Source organism: Citrus clementina, unplaced genomic scaffold, assembly GCF_000493195.1.
Source record: "Citrus clementina cultivar Clemenules unplaced genomic scaffold, Citrus_clementina_v1.0 scaffold_3, whole genome shotgun sequence".
In the NCBI taxonomy this organism is placed as follows: Eukaryota; Viridiplantae; Streptophyta; class Magnoliopsida; order Sapindales; family Rutaceae; genus Citrus; species Citrus x clementina.
The window spans coordinates 49,369,799-49,396,055 of record NW_006262339.1 but is presented as its reverse complement, the minus strand read 5'-3'; the positions used below and the strand labels follow the sequence as shown (position 1 = coordinate 49,396,055).

The window sequence follows — 26,257 nt, the reverse complement described above, 5'->3', positions numbered from 1 at the left end:
TATTTATTTTACAATTTCTCAAGTCAATTTATTTGTCAAATGATAGAGCAAGCATGTTATATTATATATGGGGTCCCGGGTGAGGTTGATGGCTTGCCTGTTGGTTTCAGAGGAACGAATATAATAATAAGATGGGTGAGTTAGTTGCAGAAGTTGGTTGTAAATCTCTAACTGAACGTCAAGTCGTTTCCGTGATTTATCGAATCCTCGGGACGTATTGTAGTCAGATGTACGGCTTGTCATCGGTAACATTGACGAGAGAAATCAAAGAACGAAAAAAAGGGCGAATTGCCTAGTCAATTTTTTTTTGTATAGACCGACTTGTCGTTCGTCGATGAGATTGTCACATTTCTTGGATTATAATTATTTAGCAAATTAAATTTAAATACACTTTTCTCTCTGGATTAAAGAATGGAGAGCGAGCAGGCAGGCAGAACCAGAACAGACATAGGATAGCTATGACCACATCCACATTACTTGTCTTCCAAAATCCTCTCCTACCGAAACCAACACGCCCGGCCCACAGTAGCATCGCCGGCGTACAAAAAGGAGCAGCATCTGCATGCATTGTTTGCGCAAGAAGCCAAGACGACGACTATCACGCAACTATTAAAGCCCTCAACTCCAAAGGCCGTTTCCCCAGAAAATCCCTCGGACAGGTCTTGTCTGTAACTTGCCTAGTTCATTCAACGGGGACATTTGTCGAATGCTTAGTAGGCATTTTTTTTTTTTTTGGCAGCATTACATGTTAAATTCTGAAATAAACGATCAGCTTGCAGCCGCCGCCGCCGTTCAAGAAGGTGACATCGTGTTAGAGATTGGGCCTGGAACCGGTTCTTTGACTAATGTTCTGTTAAATGCCGGCGCCACTGTCCTAGCCATCGAGAAGGTTACAACATCTCCGCAAATTGTTATTGTTTACGGCCATGATTATGAATTAAATGTTTAGGAATTTTGTTTTCGTGAGTTACAGGATCAGCATATGGTTGGTCTTGTGAGAGAAAGATTCGCAAGTATAGACCAGCTCAAGGTGAATTGTACTTGTTATTTGTAGCTCTTGGTGTTTGTTGTGAGCTTAATTGCTTCAGTATGATTGAATTGTGCTAGTTTGAAGTCTTTATTTCGCTAATTAAAATCCTTAGGTTCTGCAAGAGGATTTTGTCAAATGTCACATCCGCTCCCATATGTTGTCGCTGTTTGAAAGAAGAAAGTCTAGCTCAGGGTTTGCTAAGGTGAGAATAAGTTACAAATTCCTACACAAATGTTATCTCCAAAATTTTTGTAGCATCAAGTGGTGGAGTAAAGATGCTTACTGTATATTATCTACACTTGAACACAATGTGATGATATACATGTAACAATAATATGAAGTAAGATTTATATATACATTGAGTTTCAAGCTTGAGAACATTCTTTTAAATATATTATTCAACATTTGTCCATTTGGAAATGAAATTCTCTTCCTTTTCTCTGGTTAATCATTACTTTTTCAACATATATCCATTATTATTTATTCTGGGTAACCTTTTTCTTCTTTGCAGGTGGTTGCCAATATACCCTTTAATATCAGTACAGATGTAATCAAGCAACTTCTTCCTATGGGTGACATTTTTTCTGAAGTTGTTCTCTTACTTCAGGTTGGTATTGATGATGTAATACTTCAAAAGTGCTGTATTTTTCATTTAATCATACTTCAATCCCTTCATGTAGCTCAATGGTTTACAACTGTTAAATTAACTAGTAGCTTTAAATTATTTTTTCCCCTTTTTGTACTATAATTAAAAATTTACAAATTTACTGGAGTAGGGAGAATGAAAACCTGAACATAGAGTGTCAGAGATTTTCAAAGTGCCCTATGGTTTATTGAATTGTAGAGATGATTATATTTGAAAATTGAAATGAATTATTCTCAGAATTGGGAAAGGCTTTACTAAATAATCACCTTGTGCTTTTGAGTGTTATGGTTTAATCTAGTTGATCGACTGACGGTAAAGTTTGCAATGGAAACAGATAAAAACAGTTGTTTCTTTATTGTGTTAAAGCTTGACCTCTGCTTTGTGTTTATATTATAAATCTTTCTACTTAATGACTGATTAAATTAAATTTTAGGAAGAAACAGCTTTGCGCTTGGTAGAACCTTCCTTGCGAACATCTGAGTACCGACCCATCAATATCTTTGTCAATTTTTATTCAGGTACTAATGCAGCATATTACTAATTCAATGATTTGCAATGAAGTTTTTTTTTTTTTTTCACCGTATTTTTATGTCTATTTTTTAAGCTAATTTCCTTTTAGCTTTAAGCTATATTGCAACTGAGAACTACAGCTGATGGGACCTAAGACTCTTTATCTTTTCATGGAAATGACATGACTTTAAATGATGAAATCTTCAGGTTAACAGAATTGTTGCTGCAGGGTGTTTATCAGTAATCAAAATACATCATAAAAAGTAACAGTTAAATGAATTGTCCTTACTGATTTAGAATGACAGGACAACTTTAGGTACATATAGTCCCTGGAAACCCACCTTTTTCTAGTAGGCAGTGATTCATTTGGCATCTTATTCACCTTGTTGTGGCTTGGGCTGTCTAACTGAGATCCTGTTTTTCAGAGCCTGAATACAAATTCAAAGTCCCAAGGACAAACTTTTTCCCTCAGCCCAAAGTAAGTAGTTTAACTTGCCATAAGTGCCAGTACATGTTTGTCTTCTACAGTCTCTTTTTACATTCCATCCAAGAATGCTAAGGAGATTTTGCATAAATTGTTGTCCCAAAATTATGCTGAGATTGCTTGAGTTGCCCATCAATACAGCTTGATAACAGTTAACAGTTTCTACTTTTTCACCATGGAGTCAAAATTACTTATCAGGCCATGCCTGAATGGCCTGAGTAAATATGTTCTTCCTTTGTTTAGTGGTGCTTGCTTGAAGATATTCCATGTTGTTTAAGATGTCTATCAGTTGAAATTAAAAGCAGGACGTTTGGTATTCTTATCTTTAATAAGCCACCACTTTGTGCTCTTTATGCTTGTGTAGGTTGATGCAGCTGTTGTTACATTCAAGCTGAAGCAAGCTACAGATTATCCTGCAGTTACCTCCACAAAGAGCTTCTTTTCAATGGTTGTCCCACTTTTAAATGTCCTTCAGTTTAAGCTTTTAACCACAACATCAAGCTTTCCTGATGATAGTGCCCTCTTTGTCCACAAAAATATCATTTTACCTTCTATTTTTCTTGATGCTGACATACAGCAGAATTAACTTTTAAAACTTAGGGAAACATTAAACATGTCTTTCTACCTTTCTATGCGGGTTGTCTTCATACTGATTTAATGAAGACGTTCGTCCGGCTAGTAAATATAGTGACATGACATTGTTCTCCGTGGATACAGGTCAGTTCTGCATTTAATGGAAAACGAAAAATGTTGAGGAAATCACTCCAGCACTTATGCACATCCCTTGAGATCGAGAAAGCTCTTGGAGATGTTGGACTTCCAGCTACCGTATGTATTATTGATCTGTGTCAATTATTCATTTCACCATTTTTTTTTCAAAAAAAGGGCCACTGGTTGAATTATTTGTTTGTTGTAAGTTTCTGTCATCTATTTACATCAATGTATTCCTTCAATCATTCATACAGTCAAGACCAGAGGAGCTAACGTTGGATGATTTCGTGAAGCTGCATAATTTAATTGTACAGGTGTAGTGTTTGTTCAAGTATACAGACACCTTAGACTCTCCTACCTTGTACAGGCTGCTGCAGATTACAAATTTCCAATCACATTACCGTCAACGGAATATACATTATTTATGGAGCACAATCTGATTAGTTACGGCAGTCGGCAATGGTTCTCTTAAAAAAAATGCAGGTCTAGGTTCTTCTCCTTTCTCCATTACCAACTTTGAGAGTTCACCACAGGATGGAGGTGCATTGTAAGAGCTGTGTAATAAGCAAACTGTACAGTGATAATTAATCTTACAACATAGAGGTATTTGAGGAAGCAACTTTGATAGCCCAATGTATGAACTTAGAATAAACATTTATTTGTGTTAGTTTTCCGAATGCATTTAGCATTTCAGGACGAACGCAGAAATTTTATCAAAATGTAAATGCAAATGGGGTTTGAGAACGAGAAAGAAATGAATCTTTGGTGATTCAACATGTTTGTAATAATTAATATTATCTGTCTGAATGTTGTAAAATAAAATAAATAAACACAACAACAAACTTATAATTGATAGAGAAAGAAAAAGAAAACACCCCCGGAAATCTTAAATTGAAAGGCAATAAAGTATATTATATTGCCGTCAAAGGCACTAGTGTTTCGCGCATTTCTTCTGCAACTCTCAGCTCAGCCATGAAACTGATACACAAGATCCAGAGCTCTCAACTTAGTCCCATTAGGATCAAATCCATAAGCATTTGATCCCCCAAGAAAGCCGTCTTCATACAAACGATTTTCCTCAGCCGCCGCCATAGAAGACGGAGAAAGCGGGCGCTTGGCCCTCTTGTTCTTGATAAAACAATTTCTCATCCTCTCCTCGATCCTGTCGATTGTAGTCTTGGAGTTGTCTTCTTCTTCGTGATCACCCACTTCCATTGGGTCGCAGTCGCCGTCGCCGCGAGTGGCAGAAGAAGAAAGGGAGTTTTCATTTTCAGTGGCTTGTGTAGGCAATTGAGTATTGGATAGAAAAGAAGAAAGATTACGATTGGCTTGTTGGAGGTAAGAGTAAATTTGCATACGGTGGGTCGGGTCAGTGGTGGCCGGCAATTGTTTGGCCATTAGGGTTGCCCGTTCAAGTGACAGTATCAGCTCTGTGTCGGTTACCGGCGGCAATGCCTCTGTCTTGCTTTCGTCCGCGTTCATGTTCATTCTTTCCAGAATTTTATTTTCTTTGATTCTTCCTCCTCGTATTTGTGCTGTTATCGGGTTATGACATGAGTCTGTAGATTCCGAAGAGCCAACTGAGATTTGGATTCTAATGTTGTCTAAGCGGCACTACCTTGTTACTGTTGAGTTGTGCTAACTGTGGCTTGGGAAGGTAGTTCAATCAAGAAGCCTTGAACACCTTTTCTTTTTCCATTATTTATTTATATGCCACTTATAAAAAAACGATTTTCTATATTTTTATATAAATTAAAAATTAAAAATTATATTCATTTTCTTTTTTGAAGCATTGCAAGAATGAAACCAAGCCCTTGTCGAGTCTCCCAATGCGATTCATTTCTTGAAGCAGCGTTTCTCTGAAATCTGGATTGCAAAATTGTTCAAAATCAGCCACAGTAAATAATTTTTACATAGCTCTGGCCGGCTAGTAGCATATACAAACAGAGGTTCAGCCTGTATAAAATATACATGCATACTTTAATCCAACAAAGTTCATTTATAACCAACGCCTACACTTTCAACATTCGAAGATAGTCATCTATTATTGACAGGGCGGATGAACGGTAGCCAGAACCAAAGAGATTGTAATGATTCAAGTAATGATACAACATGTAAAGATCTCTCCTTTTTTCAAAGCCTGGTTGTTTCGGCATGACCTGGTATAAAAAAAGCACAAGTGAGGCATGACCTGTTATAAAAAAAGCACAAGTGAGGATACTGGGGAAGACAAACCCAACGCGACTAAAACGCAAATGTTTGTAGGCTGTGGATGGAAAACTCAGGGAAAAGAAACAACAAATGAAAGAAAGACTGTCACAACAATACCAATCTGGCCTTGTAAAAGATCATATATACGGTGCTAATTAGTGCATTCATCAGTCCGCAACTTATTTGTTTGGAATCAATGATACCTCAAAATAAGAATTGTAGAATGATCCGCCAAAACCAGCACACCACGACATTCCAAATTCAGCCTCATTATGTCCGTCTATAGAAGAAGATAACCAACAAATATAGAGAAATCAGTAACTTATGAGCTCATGCTGTCAGCACTTTGAGTGATTCAATGAATGCCTGTAACAGTAAAGATTTCTCCAGACTTACAGTAACATGCTGGGTCAAGTATGACGGGCTCGCCATTTTTGTCAGAGCTGATATTCCCACTCCACAGGTCTCCATGCAGCAAGCATGGCTCTACATTGACCCCTTCAAAGAGAGGTGCCAAGTTCTTCATCAGTCTGTGTCCTGTTAACAATGATTGAGATAAGCATTATTTTAACTAAATAGTAAGAATGGTTACCCTATGGGTAGAAAGTGCCCTAAAAGGAAAGCAATGTCACGAAATCAATTACCTCTTTGGTAAATAGTTGAATCGCCATACTGGTCTAATGCTAACTTAAGCTGGTAACCTAATCTATGCTCTGCATAAAACTCAATCCAATTGGATGTCCATTTGTTTATCTGGGGGGTACTAAAAAGACCATGTAGATCAATTAGTGAGAATTGAACCAGTTATCAAATTTAGTCACTGTCTTGAACTCCTTGAAACACCATAACTAAATGGCAAATATGGGGCAAAATTCCGCTAAAAGACACAAACAATATGGATGAACACATTAATATTATATATATATATATATATTAGAATGACCATGGGCATAAGGACCATACCTTCCAATGGTATTATCAACATCAAAACCAAAACCTTTACCGGACTTCCCAGCTTTATGCATTTCAGCAAGCTTCTTCCCGAATACAGACTGAGGAGCAATCAACAGTTTGGATATCACAAAGCAAATTGGTATTTGCTATTACAATGTTTAAAACTTCCCAGCCTCACCTGATTGCCTCTAGAAGAACCAAACTCAATGAATTCCATAATGATATATGATCCACCAGTTGGTAGAGCTCCAACCTAAAATACTCAACAATAAATTACACTTAGATTTGGTCCCAATGACACCTAAAATTCGTCACTGAGTCAAAAACAGAGTGCTCCGTATTAAGATAAACTGAGACTTCCTAACCTTAAATGGCCTAGGTACTCGAATTGTTCTCGTTTCATACATAGCACCGAGACCAAGAGCCTCTCCCTCAAACATAGATGGTCCAATGCTCCTGATTCGTCATTTCAACATCATAAAATCTTGTAACTCCTTTAACCAGTAGCTTACCATTCAGCAACGACATTGAGTATTCAATTCATTAAGAGCGTTACATTCACTACTACCTGTTAGTTTTAACAAAGAAAGAACCAGCATCTGTGCCATAACGACTAGCAAGATTAATGCAACCACCACCAACAGGACAAATCTTTGTAATATGGGTAGCCTTTCCTTCAGAAAGAATCCATTCACGGATAGGGTCATCACTCAATGCTGCCACTGTCATATATCAAAAACTTGAGTAGCATCATTCCCTTTTAACAGAATTTTGCCGACACAAATGACTAATCTTAAATAAACAATCAAGTCGAGTGTTAGTGCTTAAAACCCATAAATCGGAAACTACAGTAGCTAAAATCAGCATCTAAAGATGATAACAAAAACAGCGAAACCAACAAATTTTGCAGCCTGTAAATGAACTTGTTAATAGTTACTTACTGGCAAATGTTCTGCGTTTGCTGAAGGAGATTCGAGAAGGAAGAGGAAGAAAAGAGCCGAAAGAGAGGAATCCCACGTGTGTTGTTGCCATCATCTCTCAGTCTCGCAGTCACAGACATTCGTTAGTGGGTTGCCTCTGTGTGGTGTGTTCGGTTTTCATTGGCCAGTTTCCAGACCAACGTTGTGCTGACGTGCTCAGTCTGTAGACATGGACTGCTTTTGGTGTCACGGTTAGTGTGGTCTAACTGAAGGGAGAAGTTTATCCTTTCCTCAGTTTTATTGTTAGCCTTTATATTATTCTATTCAGTAACTAATGTCATATTTTTACGTCATTTCATATATAGATATTTGAACATCGGTTTCAATATAAATATGGTTAGTATTATTTTTACTATTAAATATTTGCTGTTTAGAACATAAATTTTATCTTTTTGAATCTTAGAATTTAAGGGTGCGTTTGTTATTGTTTACATTTGTTATTTCTCATTTAAGAAAATAAAATAAGAAAATACATTTGGTTAGGACTAACCATAATTAGTTTCTATTTTCTAACAAAAATGAAACCATTTTAATTTACACTTGAATAAAGAAAAGTAGAAATGGCCAACAAACCTTTTAATTACAGTCTGACTCATCAAAAAAAGACTCATGCGAACTTGTACTTATGTTATGTCGTGTTTATCATGTAATCTGTGTTGTGCTTAATTTTTTTTTTCCTTTTTTTGCTTAGACCTAGCTTGGCACACGTGCCATGTCATGCCTAAGAAAAGACACAACATGCTTTTTTCTTTTAAAAAAAAAAATTAAAAGAGCATGCTAAACTATTGGCATACTTTTTTTTAAGCTCATATATTTTTTTTAGATTTATATGCTTTTATTTAAATTCAATAGAATTAAAAGTTCAAAGCTCAAGTGTATATTTAATAATAATAAAAAAATATAATATTATTTACAAATATTTTCACATACTATATTCTAACCAATCTCTAACTATATTTTTCTTTTAAAGCTCATGTGTCTAAAATTTCCAGCACAATCGACCTCGCGTGCTTACCATGCCGTACCACTTGACTTACCAAAACATTTTCGTACTGTGTTGTAGTGTACGACACGTGCTATACCTGCACCGTGCTATGTGGGTCCTTGAGCCCCAAAAAGGTCCAAAACTACAACTTTGAGCAATGTTGTACGGGTCCCACATCTCACTTTATTAATATTATTTATTTATGGTATAATTTAACTTATTTTCTTATAATATGCTAATAAATTTTAAAAAATAGTAGCGAATGTTATTTTAATTTTTAATGACAATAATAATTAATATTTTAACAAATATGACTATAATTATATATCCTCTATAATTTATGTGTATCATCCAATTAATTAAATTATAAATTATGCCATTTTATAACTATTTATTTGTTTATGTTATTTGATAAATTAATAATAATAATAATAATAATGAAAGAGGATCTAAAATAATTGGATATTGAAAAAGATTTTATTTTATCATTCTTTTATATTGTCTTTAAATATTCAAATAAACAATCAAATATATTTTTGCCAATTTCATTTGTATACATCATTTTTAAAAACTCAATGAAGCCAATTTCAAATTCACCAAAAATTATTTATTCTTATATTATAAAATAAATTTAAAAATATTATTTAAAAAACAATAGCAACCTCACTCTAAATTTATTATTTTGAGTGCAGGTTAGAGTGTAGGCATTAGGAAAAGTTTTCTTAATTAGTGAATAAGAAAGTTTTGAAATTCAAAAGGTTGTTCGTTATGATTAGATGGTGGATAGGCAAGGCCCGTGAATCGTTTTTAGAAATGCTTAGGAGCAGTGGGCTCACTGTAAAAAGTCTGGTTTCTCCTTCAGTTGACTTCACTTTCTTTCTTCCGTAAATTGAAATCGGTAAGCAGCAATTCTGTCGTGACCCTTGAACTTGAAATGGCGGATCCAGTTGTCCAGAGTCTCCATCAAACTGAACCCATAAAAGAAATCGCCATAGATTACACCCCGGAAGCATGCACTCACTGCGCAGACTCCAATTCGATCACACTCACCTTCGATCACCGCGGCGGAGCCAGGTGGCGCTCCACCACTCGCTTCCTCTACGGCACCTTCAGCTCCCTGATCCAGTGCCCCAAAGGCAACACTAGTGGCCTCAACTTCAACATCTACCTTTCTTCTCTAGAAGGCGACAAATCCCAAGACGAAATCGACTTTGAATTCCTTGGCAAGGACAAGACTATCGTTCAAACCAATTATTACACTACAGGTATATTCATTTATTTATAAGCCTACGAGCGTAACCTACCTTACATATCATACCCATCAACTCTTTACATTTTTGTCCATCTGGATTCTAATTTATTTATTCAATGTAAATGTAATTGTAAATTTGTATTCTAGGAACCGGGAATAGAGAGGAGATTCATGATCTGGGGTTCGATTGTTCTGAAGGATTTCATGAGTACGTGATCAAGTGGGGTCCAGATTTGATCCAGTGGTTGATTGATGGGAAGGTGGTGAGGAGAGCTGAGAGGAACGAGGGTGAGGGGTTTCCCAATAAACCAATGTTTTTGTATGCTTCAGTTTGGGATGCTAGCCACATTGATAAGGCCAGGTGGTGTGGGCCCTACGTGGGCTGTGATGCACCTTATGTTTGCCTCTACAAAGACATTCATGTGCCTGTTGCCACTGCGGTGGAGTGCCCTTGTGATTCTTGATTTGGTGAGTGGCGTATTTGAGTTGTTCTGATGTTTCTTGGGATTTTGTTCTTCCATTTACAATGTCTTTTCATCAATCGGATTTCACTGTGTGGTGGTTGGTTGCTGTTCCTACCAATTGTATCTTAGCAATTTCAGTCTGTTGTAATAAATTTTTGAATGGTGTAATCTGATTTGCTTTCTTGTTTAGTGATGTCACTGTCTCAGGCTTCTTCTGTATGCTTGCTCTTGCCACTTTCTTGAAATATCTAAGCAATAAGATGTGAACTTGTGATTCTGATGGGTAGAGGAGAATTAATGTCTTTGCGCAAGTAGCTTCAGCGAATGTCCATGGAAACTGCCATTTTAGTATAGTGTTACTTCCAGATATTTTTGTCTGCTTAAATTGAAATCACATGCAAACTTGAGTCTCAATAAGTTGGCTATTTTCCTTTGGTTCTCCAGTTCTTTATTCTATCAGCCAATGCTAGAGGTGTCAAGTTTTCATAGCCGAAAATTCTGTCTTGGACTGCTTAGATGGTGACATAAGTTTACTTTATTTTTATATCTAATATATGTTATCTTCCTCATGGAATGGCACTTTATGTCTTGTGGGGGGGCACATTAATGTTCATGTAGGACTTAAGTTGACTGATTGGGGTGGGGATTACAGAGATAACAGTCATTGCACGGTTTGGGAATTAGCTTTCTATCAACTATTCATATGCTCTTAAATGGCTTGGAAGGTCGTTTGAGACCTATGTCAGTCTTGACTAGCTTGAGATTAATGTTCATGATGAATGCAAATTATGTCGCCTGGTATATAATAGGGTTTGTTTTTTTTGTGTGTTGAGCATTTTGTTGTAGAGGAGCCTTTGCAGCGAAAACTCAAAAGATGGCCAAAACACTGTTCTTTTTCTCGGATCAGTTAGTCTTTCTTTTCGCCTTATCCTCACATATACGGCATGAATTCAAAAGGATACTTTGGAAGTGAAACCGCGTGTTCAGCATTTTTACCTTTTAATTTCTTCAACTACATCAGCATAATCATCAAGTTGGACCCCCAATATCATACATAAAGTGGGATACCTCCTTTACCAACCTCAGGGGTTTTTAAGGTTCTGCTTTAAGTCAACTATTTAAAAACTTTCATGCTCAAATTCGGCAAACCATGGCTTGACTAGAGGGCAACTAATTTCTCATTTTTGCTTTTCTTTTCCTTCTCATTTTTTGTTCTATATTCTGTTTATATGTTCTTGCTTCCCTTTTCGAGTAGTTCACTTTGGCAATGGAACAGTCCATGTCAATATACCTAAGCATGCCCTCATTCCTCATTGGTGTTATTATCTGTTCTCAAGTTTATATGGTAAGCAAATTGTGGGAGATTTTAATTTAATCAAAGCTCCACGGCCCCTATGTCTTACCCTTTTTTTTTGTGGGAGAAACCCCTATGTTTTTCTTAATATCACGGAACAGGTACCACTTCAAAAGTTGCAAGCACTTTTTCATCTTCCGCAAAAGTACGCAAGTTAACTTGTGTGGTGGTGGACTGAAAATAATAATAATAATATTTAAAAATAAATAAATAAAGAGAATCCATTTTGGCCTGGACAAAACTCTTGAATTGTGAAAGCATGATTCATGCTTGAAGGATGCCAAATCATTAAACGCCAGCTTTCCATTGGGATACGTCTGCGCGCTAAGATTACCATAAAAGCAAATTAGGGGAATAAAAGAAAGTAATCCAGATAAGAAAATTAAAAACAAACAAAAACCCCAATTATTGGACCCGAAGACTGAGCCTTATCCAAAAGCACTCAACAAAACACCACCCCTGGACCTGGGATTCGCTGCCCTTCAAAATGCGCCTTAATTCAGTCAGAATCCACTTTCATCTCTTTTCTCTAATTTTTATTCTTTTACCGTTGACAAACTTGCCGCCATAACTGGCTGCGCGCCTCAATCTGAACCAACAGATATTTAAGGATTAGCATTTTCTTCTTGATTTTTTTTCTTCTAATTTCTCTTTATTTTAAAATTTTAGTTTCAAAAAATTAATCTGATTGTAAATAAAATTAAAAAAAAGTTTGATTATGGGACTTAATTATGGTGCAACTATGATACCATACTACAATTGTACTTAACCATTAAATTCAGTTGCACACATGTACTATAGTTGGATTCAATAATTAAGTACAGCTATGGTATAATACCACAGTTGTACCATAACTGAACCCTTAATTATGATATTAAAATTTAAAATTTAATTTTTGACCATTTATTTTAACCCAAAGATATTAGAAGAGAAAAATGGAATTTCAGAAAGCAGTGTCCACCGAGTTTCAACCCTTTTTAAATCCAGTGGGTCCACGTTAAATGTAGACCGCATTCGAAAAAATTAAACAAATAACATAACAACGATATTCGTTTCGATAATTATTAATAACAATGATAATAATAATATTAAAAAAAAATCCACTAAGACAATGAGCGTCCGCGTCTTAATTTCTACAAGTCTCCTCTCATGTCTCTTAGTATTAACTTTGAGTCCACCCAAAGCTGTTGGGATTCCTTATGCATAATTTTATATCTTAATCTGCATTGAAAATCTTTTCATTACTTCAAGAGTCTTGAAGAAACTCGCCGTTGTTTCATATGTTTGTAAGTCTTCATACTTTTGACAATTGGGTTCAAAAAGGGAGGAGTTTCAGATGTGGGGTTCAGGTATGAATTTGATAACAACCGTTATCGGATTTGGGATGAGTGCGGCTTTTATTGTGTTCATATGTACAAGAATAATCTGTAGAAGGATTCGAGGGGTCGAGTCAAGGCCAATGTTTGAGATTGAATCTGGAATTGATCTTGAACAGGTATATTTGTTTGTTTCTCTCTTTCTTGCGGAGCAGCTTACCCAACTTTATGTTCTCATCTATTGTGCTACCTTTGTTCTGTTTCATTTTCATACTTAGCCAACACGCACACAGGAGTTGCGATTGTTGCATGACACTAGTAGCACTAATTTTGTCTGATTGCTCTTTCATTTTTTGCCTTGCTGCCTGCATATCGGTGATTTGCCTTCGCAAGAATTATAGCTGTCTGCTTATACCACAAGTGATACTGGAGTATTTATTTACCATTTACTAATTACTTAGGTTTGTTTGTGATTTGGGACCTTGAAGAACAATTTTTATTTTGCTGGCAGCCAGCGCCAGGGCATCGGATTAATGGCCTTGAACCTGTGCTTGTCGCTGCAATCCCCACTATGAAGTTCAACCAAGAGGCTTTCAAATCTGTGGAAGATGCAGAGTAAGTTTAATCACCTACTTTAAACATAGAGTATTACTCCTCACTTTGGTATCCCCACTATAGATTGAGAAAACTGAAAGTTTCAAACTCTAAAAAGATGGCGTGTGTAAGCAAAGCAGGTGCGCAATAGCACTTTTGAGCAGAGTGTTGTGTCAAATAAAAATGTCTCTGTATGTTTGTTGTGTTTTGTGGGAAAGATGAGCGAGTGATACCCTAACCAAATAACCTTTTTTTTTTCCCTTTTTTAAGTTTAGATTGAGACGTGCTATTTTGGGTCCTGCAGATGCTCAATATGTTTGGGGGAGTACCAAGATAAAGAAGTGCTGAGAATAATGCCCCAGTGCGGACACAGCTTTCATCTCGCTTGCATTGATATTTGGCTAAGGAAAAAAACCACCTGCCCCGTTTGTCGGTTACCATTACAAGACCCTCTTGGAAGAAAGCATGCGAGGGAAGCTACATTTAGCATGGCCCAAGCTGTAGATAGTCCTGAGACTTCAATTAACCACTCTAGACAGTGGCTGCTAACTCATCTTGGGCATCCAGAGGTGAACGGCAACAATCAAGGGCACCTTCACTCTGTTCCTGGAAATTAGCTACATACTTTGGAGAATCAGATACAAAGCAAGCAGATTGGCACGGCTCTAACTACTTGTGGCAATGTAAACTCTTACTTCTTTGAGCATTTATTGGCCGTGTCCAAGTTTCTTGTATAGACCGTTTTGTACGTAGAACTACAGTTCTTTGTAGTGGTCCAACTGATTGCAATTGTTCTCAATTTGTTGTAACCAAATTGATGCTGTCAATGGGGACTTTGATCGACTGAGCAGTGTGCTATCTTAAATTATGTGATATTTATCAAGTGAATGGTAAGATAATGTAATTAATTCGCTCGAAACTCATTAAAAACTATCAATCACTTGATAAATGACACATCATTTAAGATAAAATTTTCGATCTACATGGACCTAATGACCTATCAAGCGGCCTCGAGTCGAAACCACATAATGTAGTTGCATAAAACTATTTAGTGAGTTTGATCTCTTCAAAGTAAAATCCATATTATCTATTTATGTTCTTGAAGCTCAACTTAGTGCAATGGAGCATATATTAATACATATGGGTTGGATCTATCCCAAAATTAAAGATCCATAATTGTTTCAAATCCATCGTGAGTCTCAATTTTTTACTAAGTAATGTTATTTCAACCCCTTAAATTGTCTCCAGAACTCTCACTTTTTAATTTATCTCATTATTTTTTAGAATTACCTTTATTAAAAATATTTTTATTTTTATTTTTATTCTCTCACCATCTCCGTCTATCTTCATGAACAACAAGCACATCATCATCATTACGAGTCAGGATCCTTTCCTAATCTGATCTTTTTTTTAGCAAATTTCATTAATATGATTGGTGGTTGATAAATTAAAAGTAAATGTTGTTAAATCCTAATCATAAACTAGCACTAAAATATAGGTGGCGTAAGATCCGTAAAAAATCAAGAGAGTTCAGATCAGAAGAGCATCCTAGTTGTCCCATTACCACCACCACTATAGTATATCTTACTCTTCATCAATCTATCACCTCCACCAAAATATGACGAGTTTCAATGTTAAGTTTTGTTAAATTTTATGAATAAGTTGTGGACTACACTGTTCAAACTACCCAAGATTTTTATTTATATATATTAAAATTCATGCCCAATAAGATTAGAAAAAAGATAGTCCCGGCGACGAAGCATACGCTCCTCGAATTACAGGTCTTGGATTTTGCTTCAAATAATGCTTATCATTGCTCTCACCGAATGAGCCTATGCCCCCTCCTGTACTACCAGCTACTAGCTTCAGGTGGAATAATTCAACTAAATCCACAGCTCAAAATTTCTCTAAATTGTATACAAAATTTCTTCCCCCCAACAAAAAAAGAAAGAAAGAAAGAAATCATTTCTTTGGTCCAACTGAACGACTAAATGTCCATAATTTACTGGATAAAATTTTCACAACGGCATGAAATTATCGAACCCTTTCCAAAAAAAATTTGGAGTATGCGTTTATGTTTCTTATGATTAGCCGATGGGAAAACGGGAAATAACGAAAGAGTAGAAAAGCCAACCAACAACGGGATAAATAAGATTCTATTATTTGTGAAAAAATATATTTTTATTCTCAAATGCTCTGAGCAGTCAGTGAATAGAAGAAGATTAATTCAACTCTCAATTTATAGTAATCATCGAAACATGGAAAATCAAATTTTGCTAGCAAACGTCGATTACGTGACAAAAATAATCGAGCTAACGTATAGGGAAACATGTTGCTTCATTCTACGTAAATTTGGTTTATACAAAATTATGTATTAGAATTATACAATAGAACACATTGAATTAATGCATTGGATTCTTTGGGTGATCACGAACTTAAAAATTTTGATGCAAAAATGCGGCAATTGTCACTATTTGGTTGTAAAGCAAAGTGATTGGCCAACTAAATTTTGTGGCACGTACAACGTGTCATTCCGCGCATGTCGTAGACACAAAATCCACCCATTACTAAACAAAACTCTCATTTCCACCAACAAGGGAATGAAAGAAATGGGAATCTAAGGCCACATTACGTGACTATAGTCCTAATCCAAGGGCCACGAATAAACGTGGAGACAAAATTTTGATCCATAATTACCCGCTCATCTTATGCTACAACAAATTAATGTTCCACAAATAAAGCTATAAATATGTTCAGAATAATGGGCAATTTGGTGAGTAAAGTAACAAGTAGCGAGCAAAACAAATTAAAAGACAAAATACGGGTTTACGGGGCCCACCAGTCATTCCATCAACAAGTGCTAAATTCCAACGGTAAGTTACACGTCACCCTTAATTAAATTAATTGTTCGCGCCGGATTTTTAAAATTCGGATCCAACGTCCCAAATCCGTTTCATCATTTACAAGCTGACAAAACCGGACCGCCTTTCTTCTGTCGCCTTGTCCCTGTAATTTTGCCTGATTACGTACGTTTTTGATGATCAAGCCACGGCTCTTAATTCTCAAATTAAAGAAAGATACGGGTTGGAGATGGAGATACGTACTGTTGTGGACTTATTTTTTTTATAAAAAAAAATTAATTAAGGAATTAGCAATAATTAGCAATAACTAGCAAGTGGGTAATTACTTTAGTGCATGTATCCAATTGACACTTTTTTTTATAAAAAAAAAATTATATTAATTTGAGAAATTAATATTTGCAAAAGGGAACAAGTCTTCTTGAGTGGCATTTTTCTATTACCAGTTATTCACGATTAAGCTTCATTATTGGAGTTGGTTTCTACTTGAGAATGTTATAATTAATAAAATAATAGGGTTTGGAATTTATGTTGAAGTGGGAATTGCATGGCGGAGTTTTATTATAAGCCGAGTGTATGGATGTGGGGCCAAGTCAGTGGAAGCAATTTAATTAGTTTGATCGTGCAAACGTCGATTAGAGGGACATTAAAAAATTTAGCACGAAAAGGATAAGCAAGTCATGTTGGTATGATGGGAGGTATTGTACACAGTTAATCGCGGTACGTACTGATCTCATGATTAGTTCTAATCAACAAGCGTATAGATCAGCTGGCATTGAACTGTTTTAACTTAATTAAGATCCTTAGTTTGAGCCTTAAGAATGTAACTAGGTTAAATATTTGTTGAAAAAACTTTACCGCCCTTATAATTTTACTCGGCTCGAATATGAATTAATTGAAATCTAATGTACTCTATGCATATAAAATAGTTTAATATACCAAAAATTTTATAATTTTCTTATAAATAGCAGCAGCCTAGTACTGTCTATGCCTCATAAACATTTTTCTCCCTCTTTTCACAAAACTCATCGGAAAATTAAACCCTAAATAATATCACATCCAAATACACTTGAATCTTTAAATATAATTAAATTTAGGTGCTCATGGCAGCTGGATCTGAAACATCAAAGAACCCCACAACCACCAATTCTAAAGGCGGTCAAGCAACAACCAAACCGGCTGCTCGTAGGTTCGTTGGAGTCCGGCAAAGGCCGTCAGGTAGATGGGTGGCTGAAATCAAGGACTCATCACAACGTGTGAGGTTATGGCTTGGCACATATGATACCCCTGAAGAAGCTGCAAGAGCCTATGACGAAGCTGCTCGTGCCCTACGTGGGGAAAATGCTCGAACAAACTTTGCATCATCGGCAGTTAACAATAATAATAATCCCCTAAATCATTCGGATTCGGGTAATTCCTCTCCCTGTGTTAATGGAAGGTTTGTGGCTCAATCCGATGGGCGCAACGGTCTTAGCTTCTCTTCATTGAAGGCCAAGTTGAGCAAGAACCTACAAAGCATCATGGCTAGGACTTCGGAAAATAACAAGAAGTCCACAAAGAGTAGAGTGAGTGATCATTTCACTTTTGCTAGTATCTTCCACTTTAGGAGCTACCAATACCAAACCCCTGTGGATTTGAAGAACATTGAAAAAGTTGTGCAACCAAGCATCATCGTACCTCAAGCAGCTGACCATATGCATGACCCATCATCTTGGGAAAGCTCTAGTACTGTGTCTGATGGTAGCAGCACTGAGTGGGGTGGGTTCCGGCAACATGGGCTGGACTCCGACGGGCTGGATTCGGATATCGGGGAAGTTGTCGATCCAACCATGGGGTGGATTGATAGCCCGGAGAATATTGGTGCTTGCACTAGTGAGATTGAGGCTTCGAGGTCGAGGAGTAAGAGGTTCAAGGTTTCTTCCTCTGTTGTTGTTCCTCCAACGTTTAGTGGGTCCCCAAAATGTAGAACTGAATTTGATCATATATAGGATGCTATTATGATTATGAAGCTTCTTTAATTTCAAGGGTGCATGAGAAGTTATAATAGCTGTTGCTAGCCTTTAGGTTTGAAGTTGTTTCTGTTTTTATTTACTTTGCAGTGATGATGACCATCGATAAGTTGGTGATCTCTAAAGTGTGTACAGTGGGAAACTTAATTATGACACTTCAATTTCAAATAATATGATCATATATACGGCATATGTGTTCAATGATATACTGTTGTTAAAAAAGAAACTATAACGATAGCAGGCATCCATTATCTCTCTGTGGTTTGGAGGGGGGAAGTCCAGGCCAAAATCGAAGTTTACGGTGAAATTTAATACACTGATCAAAGCATGCACATCCAAATTAAAGCAGGAATCAATGCTTTCGAATGTCTTCACGTCATCCTGATTCGAGACTTCCAGCAATAAGATATTGCAACATTTATAGTGCTTAATCATTCAAAAAGTCTACAAAATTTATGCATTAGCCCCTTAGTTTCTTTCCTTCAGCAATCAGCTAGAAAAGGGGCCCGAAGGAACCTCTAATTGTAGATTTGTAGTCATTGGAATAGTATATGCTAATTTGATGCTATATGACTCAATTAATGAGCTATATATAATGTCGTAATAAATCGACTTTCATGCTAGTTGTTGTTCTAGCGTGAAAGTTCCATTTGACGGAATGACGACATACCATCATACTTTCTGTTTTGTCAAGCCTTGCTTTGGTCTCTGGTTTGATGTTTGTACATGCTAAAAATCCCGTACATTCTGTTTTGGGCCAATAGAGCCTTGACAACGTGATTTTTTTTTTCACTTTTAAATTGTAAACCACCATAGGGTGGGGCTTAGGTGAGACTACCGCATCTATAGATTAAAATAAAAATAAAATATTTGAAGGAGGATATAAATCAAAACCTCCAAGCTAAAAAAATAAATAGCCAACAAAAGAAAAATAACGAAAGAAATTATATGAAGGTGAGCTAATGCCTAGACAGCCTTTCTGTGAACCAGAGGCACTCGGGTTAGCAACATCAAAGTTGAAGCCAAGACCACGCCGCTTTTACCACATTATATCTGCAAAAATTTGATAACAGCTTTCAATTAACTTTTCTTTGTGCTAAAGATAATACAACTAGTTGATAAGGTTTTACTTCGATTATTCTAGTAAATTTCAATTCATTTGTCAAATTTTGACATAATGTGTACATATATGGCATGATGTTTTAATGCTACCTCTGATCACAAAAAATGTTCACAACAATAACTTGACATAGAAAATTCTTCATTTTGCAAAATTATAAGATATACATGTTTTTGATGATATCATTCAAAGTAAGAGTAAGATAGTTCAAGCAGTCAATTAGCAATGAAAACTCACTCAAATCTTATTTTTGATTAAAAATTATAACTGTACATACAAAACGTAATAGTTAATTTTTTAAGGAACAAGTAAACAATTATTTAATTAATTAGGATTAAGATATTCATACATTACTATTAAAAGACAGAGATCTTTAAAAATTCAATAGAGATCATACGAGGAGAGAAATCTATTCCGATCAATTACCATTGCATACGAAAGGAATGCGGCCAGTGAAGGGAGGTCGCTTTCCAGTGAAGGAAGAACAAAACAACACAAAGGACAGACATTGGATTTTTCTTCGTAAACGTGGTCAGTGGTCACCACGAGAGTGCATGACTGCATGGTGCAATTAGTCCAAATCACGGTTAATTAATGGGGTACGTATAGGAGGCTTGTACTTCTCCCATTGAGTAAAATAATTATATTATCAATGATTGAATTTGAATGATCCTAATCGGACGTCTACGTTCGTAATGATCTCATAGATATTTAATTTCACTTTCGTGCTTTGAGAGTTAAGTTAGAATATTAAACTCCATCGCTAGCAATTGCTATCAATAAGGATAAAACAAAGTAATCGTTAAGCAACTTTCTTTTTCTTTTCTTTTTTTTTTTTAATTTTTGGGTTCTTAATTGTGCTTGACTGCTTGTTAATTAGTACATATATAATCAAGGATATGATTATCATCGATCGATCTAAAAAGTTAAAAAGCAAACCATTCGTATGGAAGCAAATGTGCGAAGTCTCAACAAAGTGTTTGCGGGACTTTATTAAAAGTGGGTCTGTCTCAACGTGTGGCTTAACAAGCAAGCTTCTGGACTTCAAATCATAGACTTTTTCGATACCAGCTGCTAATTAGAACTTTGAAGTTTCCTATATATCATATGGGAACTAGGGATGGCAAAATCTCGGGCCGGGTCCGGGTATTGCAATGACTGGATTTTGTCCGGATGCAACCGGTCTGGGTTCGGGTTCAGGCCGGGTTTTAATTCGGGTATCCAAATTTTATGTTTTTTAATATTATATGTGTATATATTTTTTTATTTTTTGGTAATTTTATAAGTTTTAAATTTATTTTAATAAAATTTGACATGAAAATATAAACTTTAAGTGTTTAAAACTTTATATATGTATAATAAATGAGTCAAATAAATATAAATATTTAAAATAATATATATTTTATAATATTTTTTTAATAAAATCCGGGTTTCGGGTTTATCAAGTGGTGTCCAAGACCGACCCGGCTTCATACCCGTACCCGGCCCACAACACCCGGGTACGGTCCGAGTCCGGACTGGGCGGGTATTTTTGCCACCTCTAATGGGAACTCTCTCTCTCTCTCTCTCTCTCTCTCTCTCTCTCTCTCTCTCTCTCTCTCTCTCTCTCTCTATATATATATATATATATATATATATACACGGGCCATTCTTTATGCAGCTTGCACATTTGATTCTAATATGTATAGATGTTTTGTGAACACTGCATGGATTTTCTTTACCCAATTTCAAATTTTTGGCTCTGGTATCTTGGGAGCCTACAAAGTTGGGCGATTCACAGGTTACATATTGCAATCTTGCAAACCCTGAAGCAGCTATGAATGCAAGTACATGCACTGTGCAACCATCGAGATTCGAGTGTAAAATATTTCCTTAAAAAGAAAAAAAAAAACTCTCTTATTGGCTGATATAATACTTTTGATGTATTTTAAAATTTCTCTTATTAAAAAATGCAGAAGATGCATTAATCAACTCTCATTGTGACTCTGAAGGAGTAGAAAAACTTGTATACAATGATTTTATTACTTTAGCTTGGTGAGGTTTTAGAATTAGTTAATTGTGTTTTGCCATTCAGCAGAGTAGTAATTTTTTATAAGGACTATAGTGAGTCTTGCATCTCATAATGAGATACATTTCATGCATAGTATTGACTGATATCACCACTATAACAACACCACTCTAATAGGTTGGTAGAATTGTTATACACAAGTTTTTCTCCCCAACAATAGGAGAAATTTTAAAATACATTAATGGTATTATATCAGTCATACAATAAGTAAATAATAATATGATATGTTTGTATTTATTTTAAAAAATCATCATGTAAATGATGGTTATATTAAATTTAATAACACGTATCATGATATATCATGCATATGAGAGATATTCTAAAATTTCTCTTTCAACAAACATAGGGTTTTAGATTTTAATATATAAAAAACTTCTACTAGGTAAAACCATTTAATTAATTAATTAATTTTTGAAATATGTTAGATCTCCATTCTCCAACAACAAAAGTGCTTAGGCCCAATCCCATTGGCAAGTTATCAATTTGCATGGCACTTGTGCGCGGACTAATATAAACTGCCCTCAATATGTGAAAAACTAACTTCGAAAACAAAACTCAGTAAGAAGGGAAAAATAATTGAATTCAAATTGATATAGCAACTTTAATTCCATCTCTCACTCTGAGACAAAGAAAAGAGAGGAGAGGCTTACTTTCAAATTTTTTTATTTGTTTGTAGTAATAATTGACTTGGTTTAATTTCAAATAAAATATAGACATTGCCACACGGTCCCGCTAAAAGAGTTTTTATGTTGATGCTAAAATTAATGTATCAATTGAATGATATCACAAGTTTAAATGTTCATTTCGTCCTTAATAAATTTTTAGTTAAGTATTTATTTAGTTTCTGTATTATAAAAAAAAAATCTCAGATATTATAGTCGTTAATTATATCACACTCTTACCCTTATTTTTTTCTTTTCTTAGACAATAATACACTTGCAACAATATTCTTGGGGATATTAATGAAAAGAAAAAAGAATTTATCAAATTAACCTTAAAGTAACATATAAATTTACACAAATTTTATACTATTATTTTATTTTTAGGATAAGTTTGGTAAATTAATTTTTTTATAAAATAATTATTAGTAAGATTGTTGTAGAGGATACTAAACATTGTTTTAAGTTGACTGATATTATTGATTTATAAATCATTGTTAGCAAGATTGTTTTAAATGTATAAAAAATATTAATTTTTTCACTCTGATATTGATTGATTAATTTGTTACTGAATAATTATTGGTTAAGCTACTAATTAAGTTTTTTATAAATAAATAAATTAATGACAAGAATATGTTGCAAAAATATTATTGTAATAACGAAATAAAAACAAAGGGTGAGAATGTAACATATTTTTAATTACAAGATATTTTAAGAATTTTTTTAAAATATGAGGACAAAACAGACAATTAAGTTAAAATATAAGCATTAAACAAGCAGTTACCCATATGACAAGTTTAATATGATAGTAAGACCACACAAAATTGAATCGGTCATGTCTCAGTTTTGATATGGCATATTATGTTTATGTAGGTCCTTGATACATCTTCCATTTTGCTCAATGGAAAATATCACTTCTTTGTTGATGAAGATAAAATGAATGCCATATATATAGACACTTACTCATTATCAGCATCGCTTATACGATTATATATCTATTTTAATTGATAGAATTGTTATATTAATGTGATCTAGTGAGCATGTGGACACAATATAATTTTGTGGCTCCTTGTGAATAGTACTTAAGTTGTGGATCGATCAAACAACTCATATGGCACTATTGGTCATCGTAAGATGAGCATCATTGAGGACTAAATCATTATTTGTTGTATATGTTTAATAAATTGATAAGATTATTTTAAAGCTATCAGTTATCAAATGCAAAGTACACATGTTAATGCTAGTGATTATAGGGGAGTTTTTGTAATTGTTGACATGTCCCCTTAAGGAGGATTCAAAAAATTGAACCCTACGTCCTTCTTGAAGCGATAATAGACTAGAAAAAGGCCTATTGTAGCTTCTCATGGCTCTAGGAAAAAAAGACCTGCAAAAAGACACAAGGAAAAAAAAATTAGTGAAAAATATGATAGGAAAATGTATATAGAGAAGTGATCACACTCACAAAGTATCGGGTCGGATCCAAAGGACTCTACAAAATAAAGGACTACTTTAATTATTATTTCTATAGCTTATTAAGTTGTGATCTCTATATGAATCATAATTTTTTTATATGAATGATAATTCAATCATTTATCTACTCTTTATATCAATGATTATTGAATCGTATAATATAATAATTCTCTACTCTTTCTAATGCTTGTTGTCTATGCATTTATAGGTTTATTAGTCTGCTTGGGAGTGTGGTGAGATAGTTGGGCTGCCAAAACCCAGCTACTAAGGTGTTTGGTAACACTTGTAGCTGGGCTTTGACAGGTTAGTAAATTTTTTTTTCCAATTTCTATTCCATAGCTGTAACTTTTATTCCACAACAGTTGTAACTTAAAAGTTATAGCACCTCACTCCCAAACACACCTTATGTATTTATGATCCATATTTGCATTAGGAGTTGAAGAGTCATAGTCAAATGTGAATTGCAATATTATCCTTTGAAAAATAAGCCTAACCATATTAACGTTAGGAATAAGTTAAAAGACAAAAAACACAAATTATAATTCAATGTATTTTGTCATTCTAGTGTATTGAAATTTATATTTTTTATCTTCTACGTTATTTTTAACTTTAATATGATCCTGGATCTCTGATTGAAATCTCTCTTTCTCTCTCTCTACACAGACATAACAAGATAATAAATTATTACAAAATGACAGTCATCATGTAAGTGATATATATAATCTTAGAATTTATCAAATGAGTTCCTAGTTTTGTTAAACATTAAAGTTAAGCCTTTTGCTAGTTATATTATCTACTAAATCTTGCACGATCCCACGTAGCCACCAAATGGATCGAACCTTAATATATTTACTAGATAATTAGTTTGGATCACTCCTCTTACCGTCCGCACCACACCTATCACAGTGAGCCTCAAATGAGTTGTTTGAGTTCATTTGTACTGTATGAAAAGCACATTTATCGCGTGACATGTGATATGATATAAAGTATATTACACAAGATATGCTCTTTCATGACATCAATAGCATGAAGTATAATGCCTTAATTTTTACATATACGGCCATCGCATGAATTTAAGGATCCCATAAATAAGTTTTGCATGTTCTCTGTAGCATAGGAAAGTATTTTAACTAGTTTGCATATTTGCTTGGCGTGATCTTACACATGTAGAATATTTGCGTGGCAATTCGCATGCCAATTTTTGTGTCAAATTGCCTGTGTTTGATAAGAAATCTCAAGTGTATTCATTAAGCCTTGAGGACCTTTCAGAATAGTCCCGTTGAACTAGACTTTGACTAGAACTCAATCTTATTTAAGCTTACTTTTTTAGACTTAAAAATTTGGACTTTTGCTTGTGTATTTTTTCGTATCTATGGAAATCAATAGCCAAATACGTGGTAATATTATGATTTTTGTATCAAAAGTTGAAAACCTTTCGGTTTTTCTTTATTTTGCAGCAAACAACAAGGATTGGACTCCAATCATTGGAGTGTCAAATACCCTTCCTACTAATAAAGATGGATTGGCTACAGCGCCAAGAGGACATAAGATACACAGACCGATTAGCGGACATACAGCACAGTTCCATCCTGCCAACGCTGGGCCAGAATGGACGCAGCACATAACACGCACCTTGGTGATCTCGCTTGTGATCTCAAAAGGCCTTTCTCGTTTTCTGTCATTAAACCCATTGATTTTAAAGAAGGAAGCTATTGGCCTTGATTATTAAAAAGCAACATGCCATTTTCACATTTTCACTTCAAAAGCATAAACAACATCAACATCTTATCGAAGTTTCTGCCCTTCTTGTAACTTGAAGCTACGCGTCTCACATTGTTTATTCAAAATCTTGCTTTGGTATTTTCTTATGTTTCTCTTCTTACATACTTAAAGCATTTTGGTCTTGGAATGATGTGTCGAGTCCCATGTGAACATTATAAAAAAAGGCATCCCCATTTCAAATAATTGATCAAACGAGTCCTAACAACATATATAAATTAAAGATAATGACACCCTCTGTATGAAATTATAGAATAGTCAAATTTTGAAATATTAAGGGTCCAAAACAATCATAATCTTTAAAATTGCGTGTTTACAATTTATACATTCATGATGAGATAGACATAATCATAACTTTGTATGATTTGATAATTCGAACATATTATTACTTGTGTAATTCAAAATTTTAAATTTGATTTCTTTTTTGAAATATAAAATTCAAGTATTGATTAGATGGATCGGTTATCTATTAATAAATGATAAAATCATTAATAAAATAATGTGGGGGTATAAATATGATTGTATTAGAAAAATAATAATATTAAATAACAAGGCCCTGACCCCTGAGGCTTAGGTTTAGTAAAAAATCCAGCCCAGCCCCCCAACCCTTTGAGAGCTTGGAGAAGGGCTTAAAAAAAAAAAACTTAAGCCAAGCCCAACCATCTAATTTTTAAATATAAATTTATAAATTAAAATCTAAAAGTGTAATTATTACTTGAATACTTAATTTGTAAATTAATAATGTTATAAAATTTTATAATCATGATGTTAAACTCTCTCTTAAGCATTAAATAATTAAGAGA

At 34.8% G+C, this 26,257-nt stretch overlaps 6 protein-coding genes across 11 annotated transcripts; 4 read left to right on the top strand and 2 right to left on the bottom strand.

Annotated features, from left to right (window-relative positions):
• The first annotated feature begins 370 nt into the window (after positions 1-370).
• LOC18046598 (ribosomal RNA small subunit methyltransferase, chloroplastic) lies at positions 371-4,123 on the top strand. Of its 3 annotated transcripts, none has more exons than XM_024187628.1 (10): positions 371-659; positions 773-889; positions 974-1,030; positions 1,143-1,232; positions 1,542-1,637; positions 2,110-2,194; positions 2,612-2,664; positions 3,035-3,118; positions 3,388-3,498; positions 3,749-4,123. In XM_024187628.1, exons 1-10 carry the CDS (start codon positions 459-461, stop codon positions 3,851-3,853), a joined length of 999 nt encoding a protein of 332 aa, XP_024043396.1. In that variant the 5' UTR covers positions 371-458; the 3' UTR covers positions 3,854-4,123. The 3 variants fall into 3 exon arrangements, with proteins under 3 accessions (XP_024043396.1, XP_006445165.1, XP_006445164.1); XM_006445102.2 differs by having other exon boundaries at positions 740-889; XM_006445101.2 differs by having other exon boundaries at positions 740-889; positions 3,636-3,833.
• A 128-nt stretch (positions 4,124-4,251) lies between these two features.
• LOC18046691 lies at positions 4,252-5,074 on the bottom strand. Its single transcript, XM_006445100.2, has one exon. The coding sequence runs from the start codon at positions 4,867-4,869 to the stop codon at positions 4,348-4,350; it is 522 nt and encodes a 173-aa protein (XP_006445163.2). The 5' UTR covers positions 4,870-5,074; the 3' UTR covers positions 4,252-4,347.
• Positions 5,075-5,174: 100 nt separating this feature from the next.
• LOC18046690 (protein-ribulosamine 3-kinase, chloroplastic) lies at positions 5,175-7,727 on the bottom strand. 4 transcript variants are annotated; one of them, XM_006445099.2, is made up of 9 exons: positions 7,488-7,727; positions 7,115-7,268; positions 6,912-7,002; positions 6,725-6,799; positions 6,556-6,644; positions 6,237-6,355; positions 5,989-6,129; positions 5,796-5,872; positions 5,175-5,540 (listed from the first exon to the last, which is right to left on the bottom strand). In XM_006445099.2, exons 1-9 carry the CDS (start codon positions 7,579-7,581, stop codon positions 5,394-5,396), a joined length of 987 nt encoding a protein of 328 aa, XP_006445162.1. In that variant the 5' UTR covers positions 7,582-7,727; the 3' UTR covers positions 5,175-5,393. The 4 variants fall into 4 exon arrangements, 3 of the variants coding, with proteins under 3 accessions (XP_006445162.1, XP_024043412.1, XP_024043411.1); XM_024187644.1 differs by having other exon boundaries at positions 7,115-7,333; positions 7,488-7,558; XM_024187643.1 differs by having other exon boundaries at positions 5,397-5,572.
• Positions 7,728-9,269: 1,542 nt separating this feature from the next.
• On the top strand, positions 9,270-10,504 carry LOC18046689 (probable xyloglucan endotransglucosylase/hydrolase protein 27). The gene is made up of 2 exons (XM_006445098.2): positions 9,270-9,776; positions 9,911-10,504. Exons 1-2 carry the CDS (start codon positions 9,446-9,448, stop codon positions 10,225-10,227), a joined length of 648 nt encoding a protein of 215 aa, XP_006445161.1. The 5' UTR covers positions 9,270-9,445; the 3' UTR covers positions 10,228-10,504.
• Positions 10,505-12,715: 2,211 nt separating this feature from the next.
• LOC18046688 (RING-H2 finger protein ATL39) lies at positions 12,716-14,330 on the top strand. The gene is made up of 3 exons (XM_006445097.2): positions 12,716-13,076; positions 13,409-13,512; positions 13,796-14,330. The coding sequence occupies exons 1-3, from the start codon at positions 12,918-12,920 to the stop codon at positions 14,106-14,108; spliced, it is 576 nt and encodes a 191-aa protein (XP_006445160.1). The 5' UTR covers positions 12,716-12,917; the 3' UTR covers positions 14,109-14,330.
• Positions 14,331-17,452: 3,122 nt separating this feature from the next.
• On the top strand, positions 17,453-18,337 carry LOC18046687 (ethylene-responsive transcription factor ERF027). Its single transcript, XM_024187601.1, has one exon. The coding sequence runs from the start codon at positions 17,453-17,455 to the stop codon at positions 18,335-18,337; it is 885 nt and encodes a 294-aa protein (XP_024043369.1).
• Positions 18,338-26,257: the final 7,920 nt, after the last annotated feature.

Coding starts and splice junctions, on each gene's coding strand:
- LOC18046598 (XM_006445102.2), top strand. CDS start 459: ATGACCACATCCACATTACTTGTCTTCCAAAATCCTCTCCTACCGAAA. Junction 1,638..2,109: donor AAGTTGTTCTCTTACTTCAG/GTTGGTATTGAT, acceptor ATTAAATTTTAG/GAAGAAACAGCTTTGCGCTT. Junction 2,665..3,034: donor ACTTTTTCCCTCAGCCCAAA/GTAAGTAGTTTA, acceptor ATGCTTGTGTAG/GTTGATGCAGCTGTTGTTAC.
- LOC18046691 (XM_006445100.2), bottom strand. CDS start 4,869: ATGAACATGAACGCGGACGAAAGCAAGACAGAGGCATTGCCGCCGGTA.
- LOC18046690 (XM_006445099.2), bottom strand. CDS start 7,581: ATGATGGCAACAACACACGTGGGATTCCTCTCTTTCGGCTCTTTTCTT. Junction 7,003..7,114: donor TTCTTTGTTAAAACTAACAG/GTAGTAGTGAAT, acceptor ATGACGAATCAG/GAGCATTGGACCATCTATGT. Junction 6,800..6,911: donor GAGTACCTAGGCCATTTAAG/GTTAGGAAGTCT, acceptor TGAGTATTTTAG/GTTGGAGCTCTACCAACTGG.
- LOC18046689 (XM_006445098.2), top strand. CDS start 9,446: ATGGCGGATCCAGTTGTCCAGAGTCTCCATCAAACTGAACCCATAAAA. Junction 9,777..9,910: donor AACCAATTATTACACTACAG/GTATATTCATTT, acceptor TTTGTATTCTAG/GAACCGGGAATAGAGAGGAG.
- LOC18046688 (XM_006445097.2), top strand. CDS start 12,918: ATGTGGGGTTCAGGTATGAATTTGATAACAACCGTTATCGGATTTGGG. Junction 13,077..13,408: donor CTGGAATTGATCTTGAACAG/GTATATTTGTTT, acceptor TTTTGCTGGCAG/CCAGCGCCAGGGCATCGGAT. Junction 13,513..13,795: donor AAATCTGTGGAAGATGCAGA/GTAAGTTTAATC, acceptor TGGGTCCTGCAG/ATGCTCAATATGTTTGGGGG.
- LOC18046687 (XM_024187601.1), top strand. CDS start 17,453: ATGGCAGCTGGATCTGAAACATCAAAGAACCCCACAACCACCAATTCT.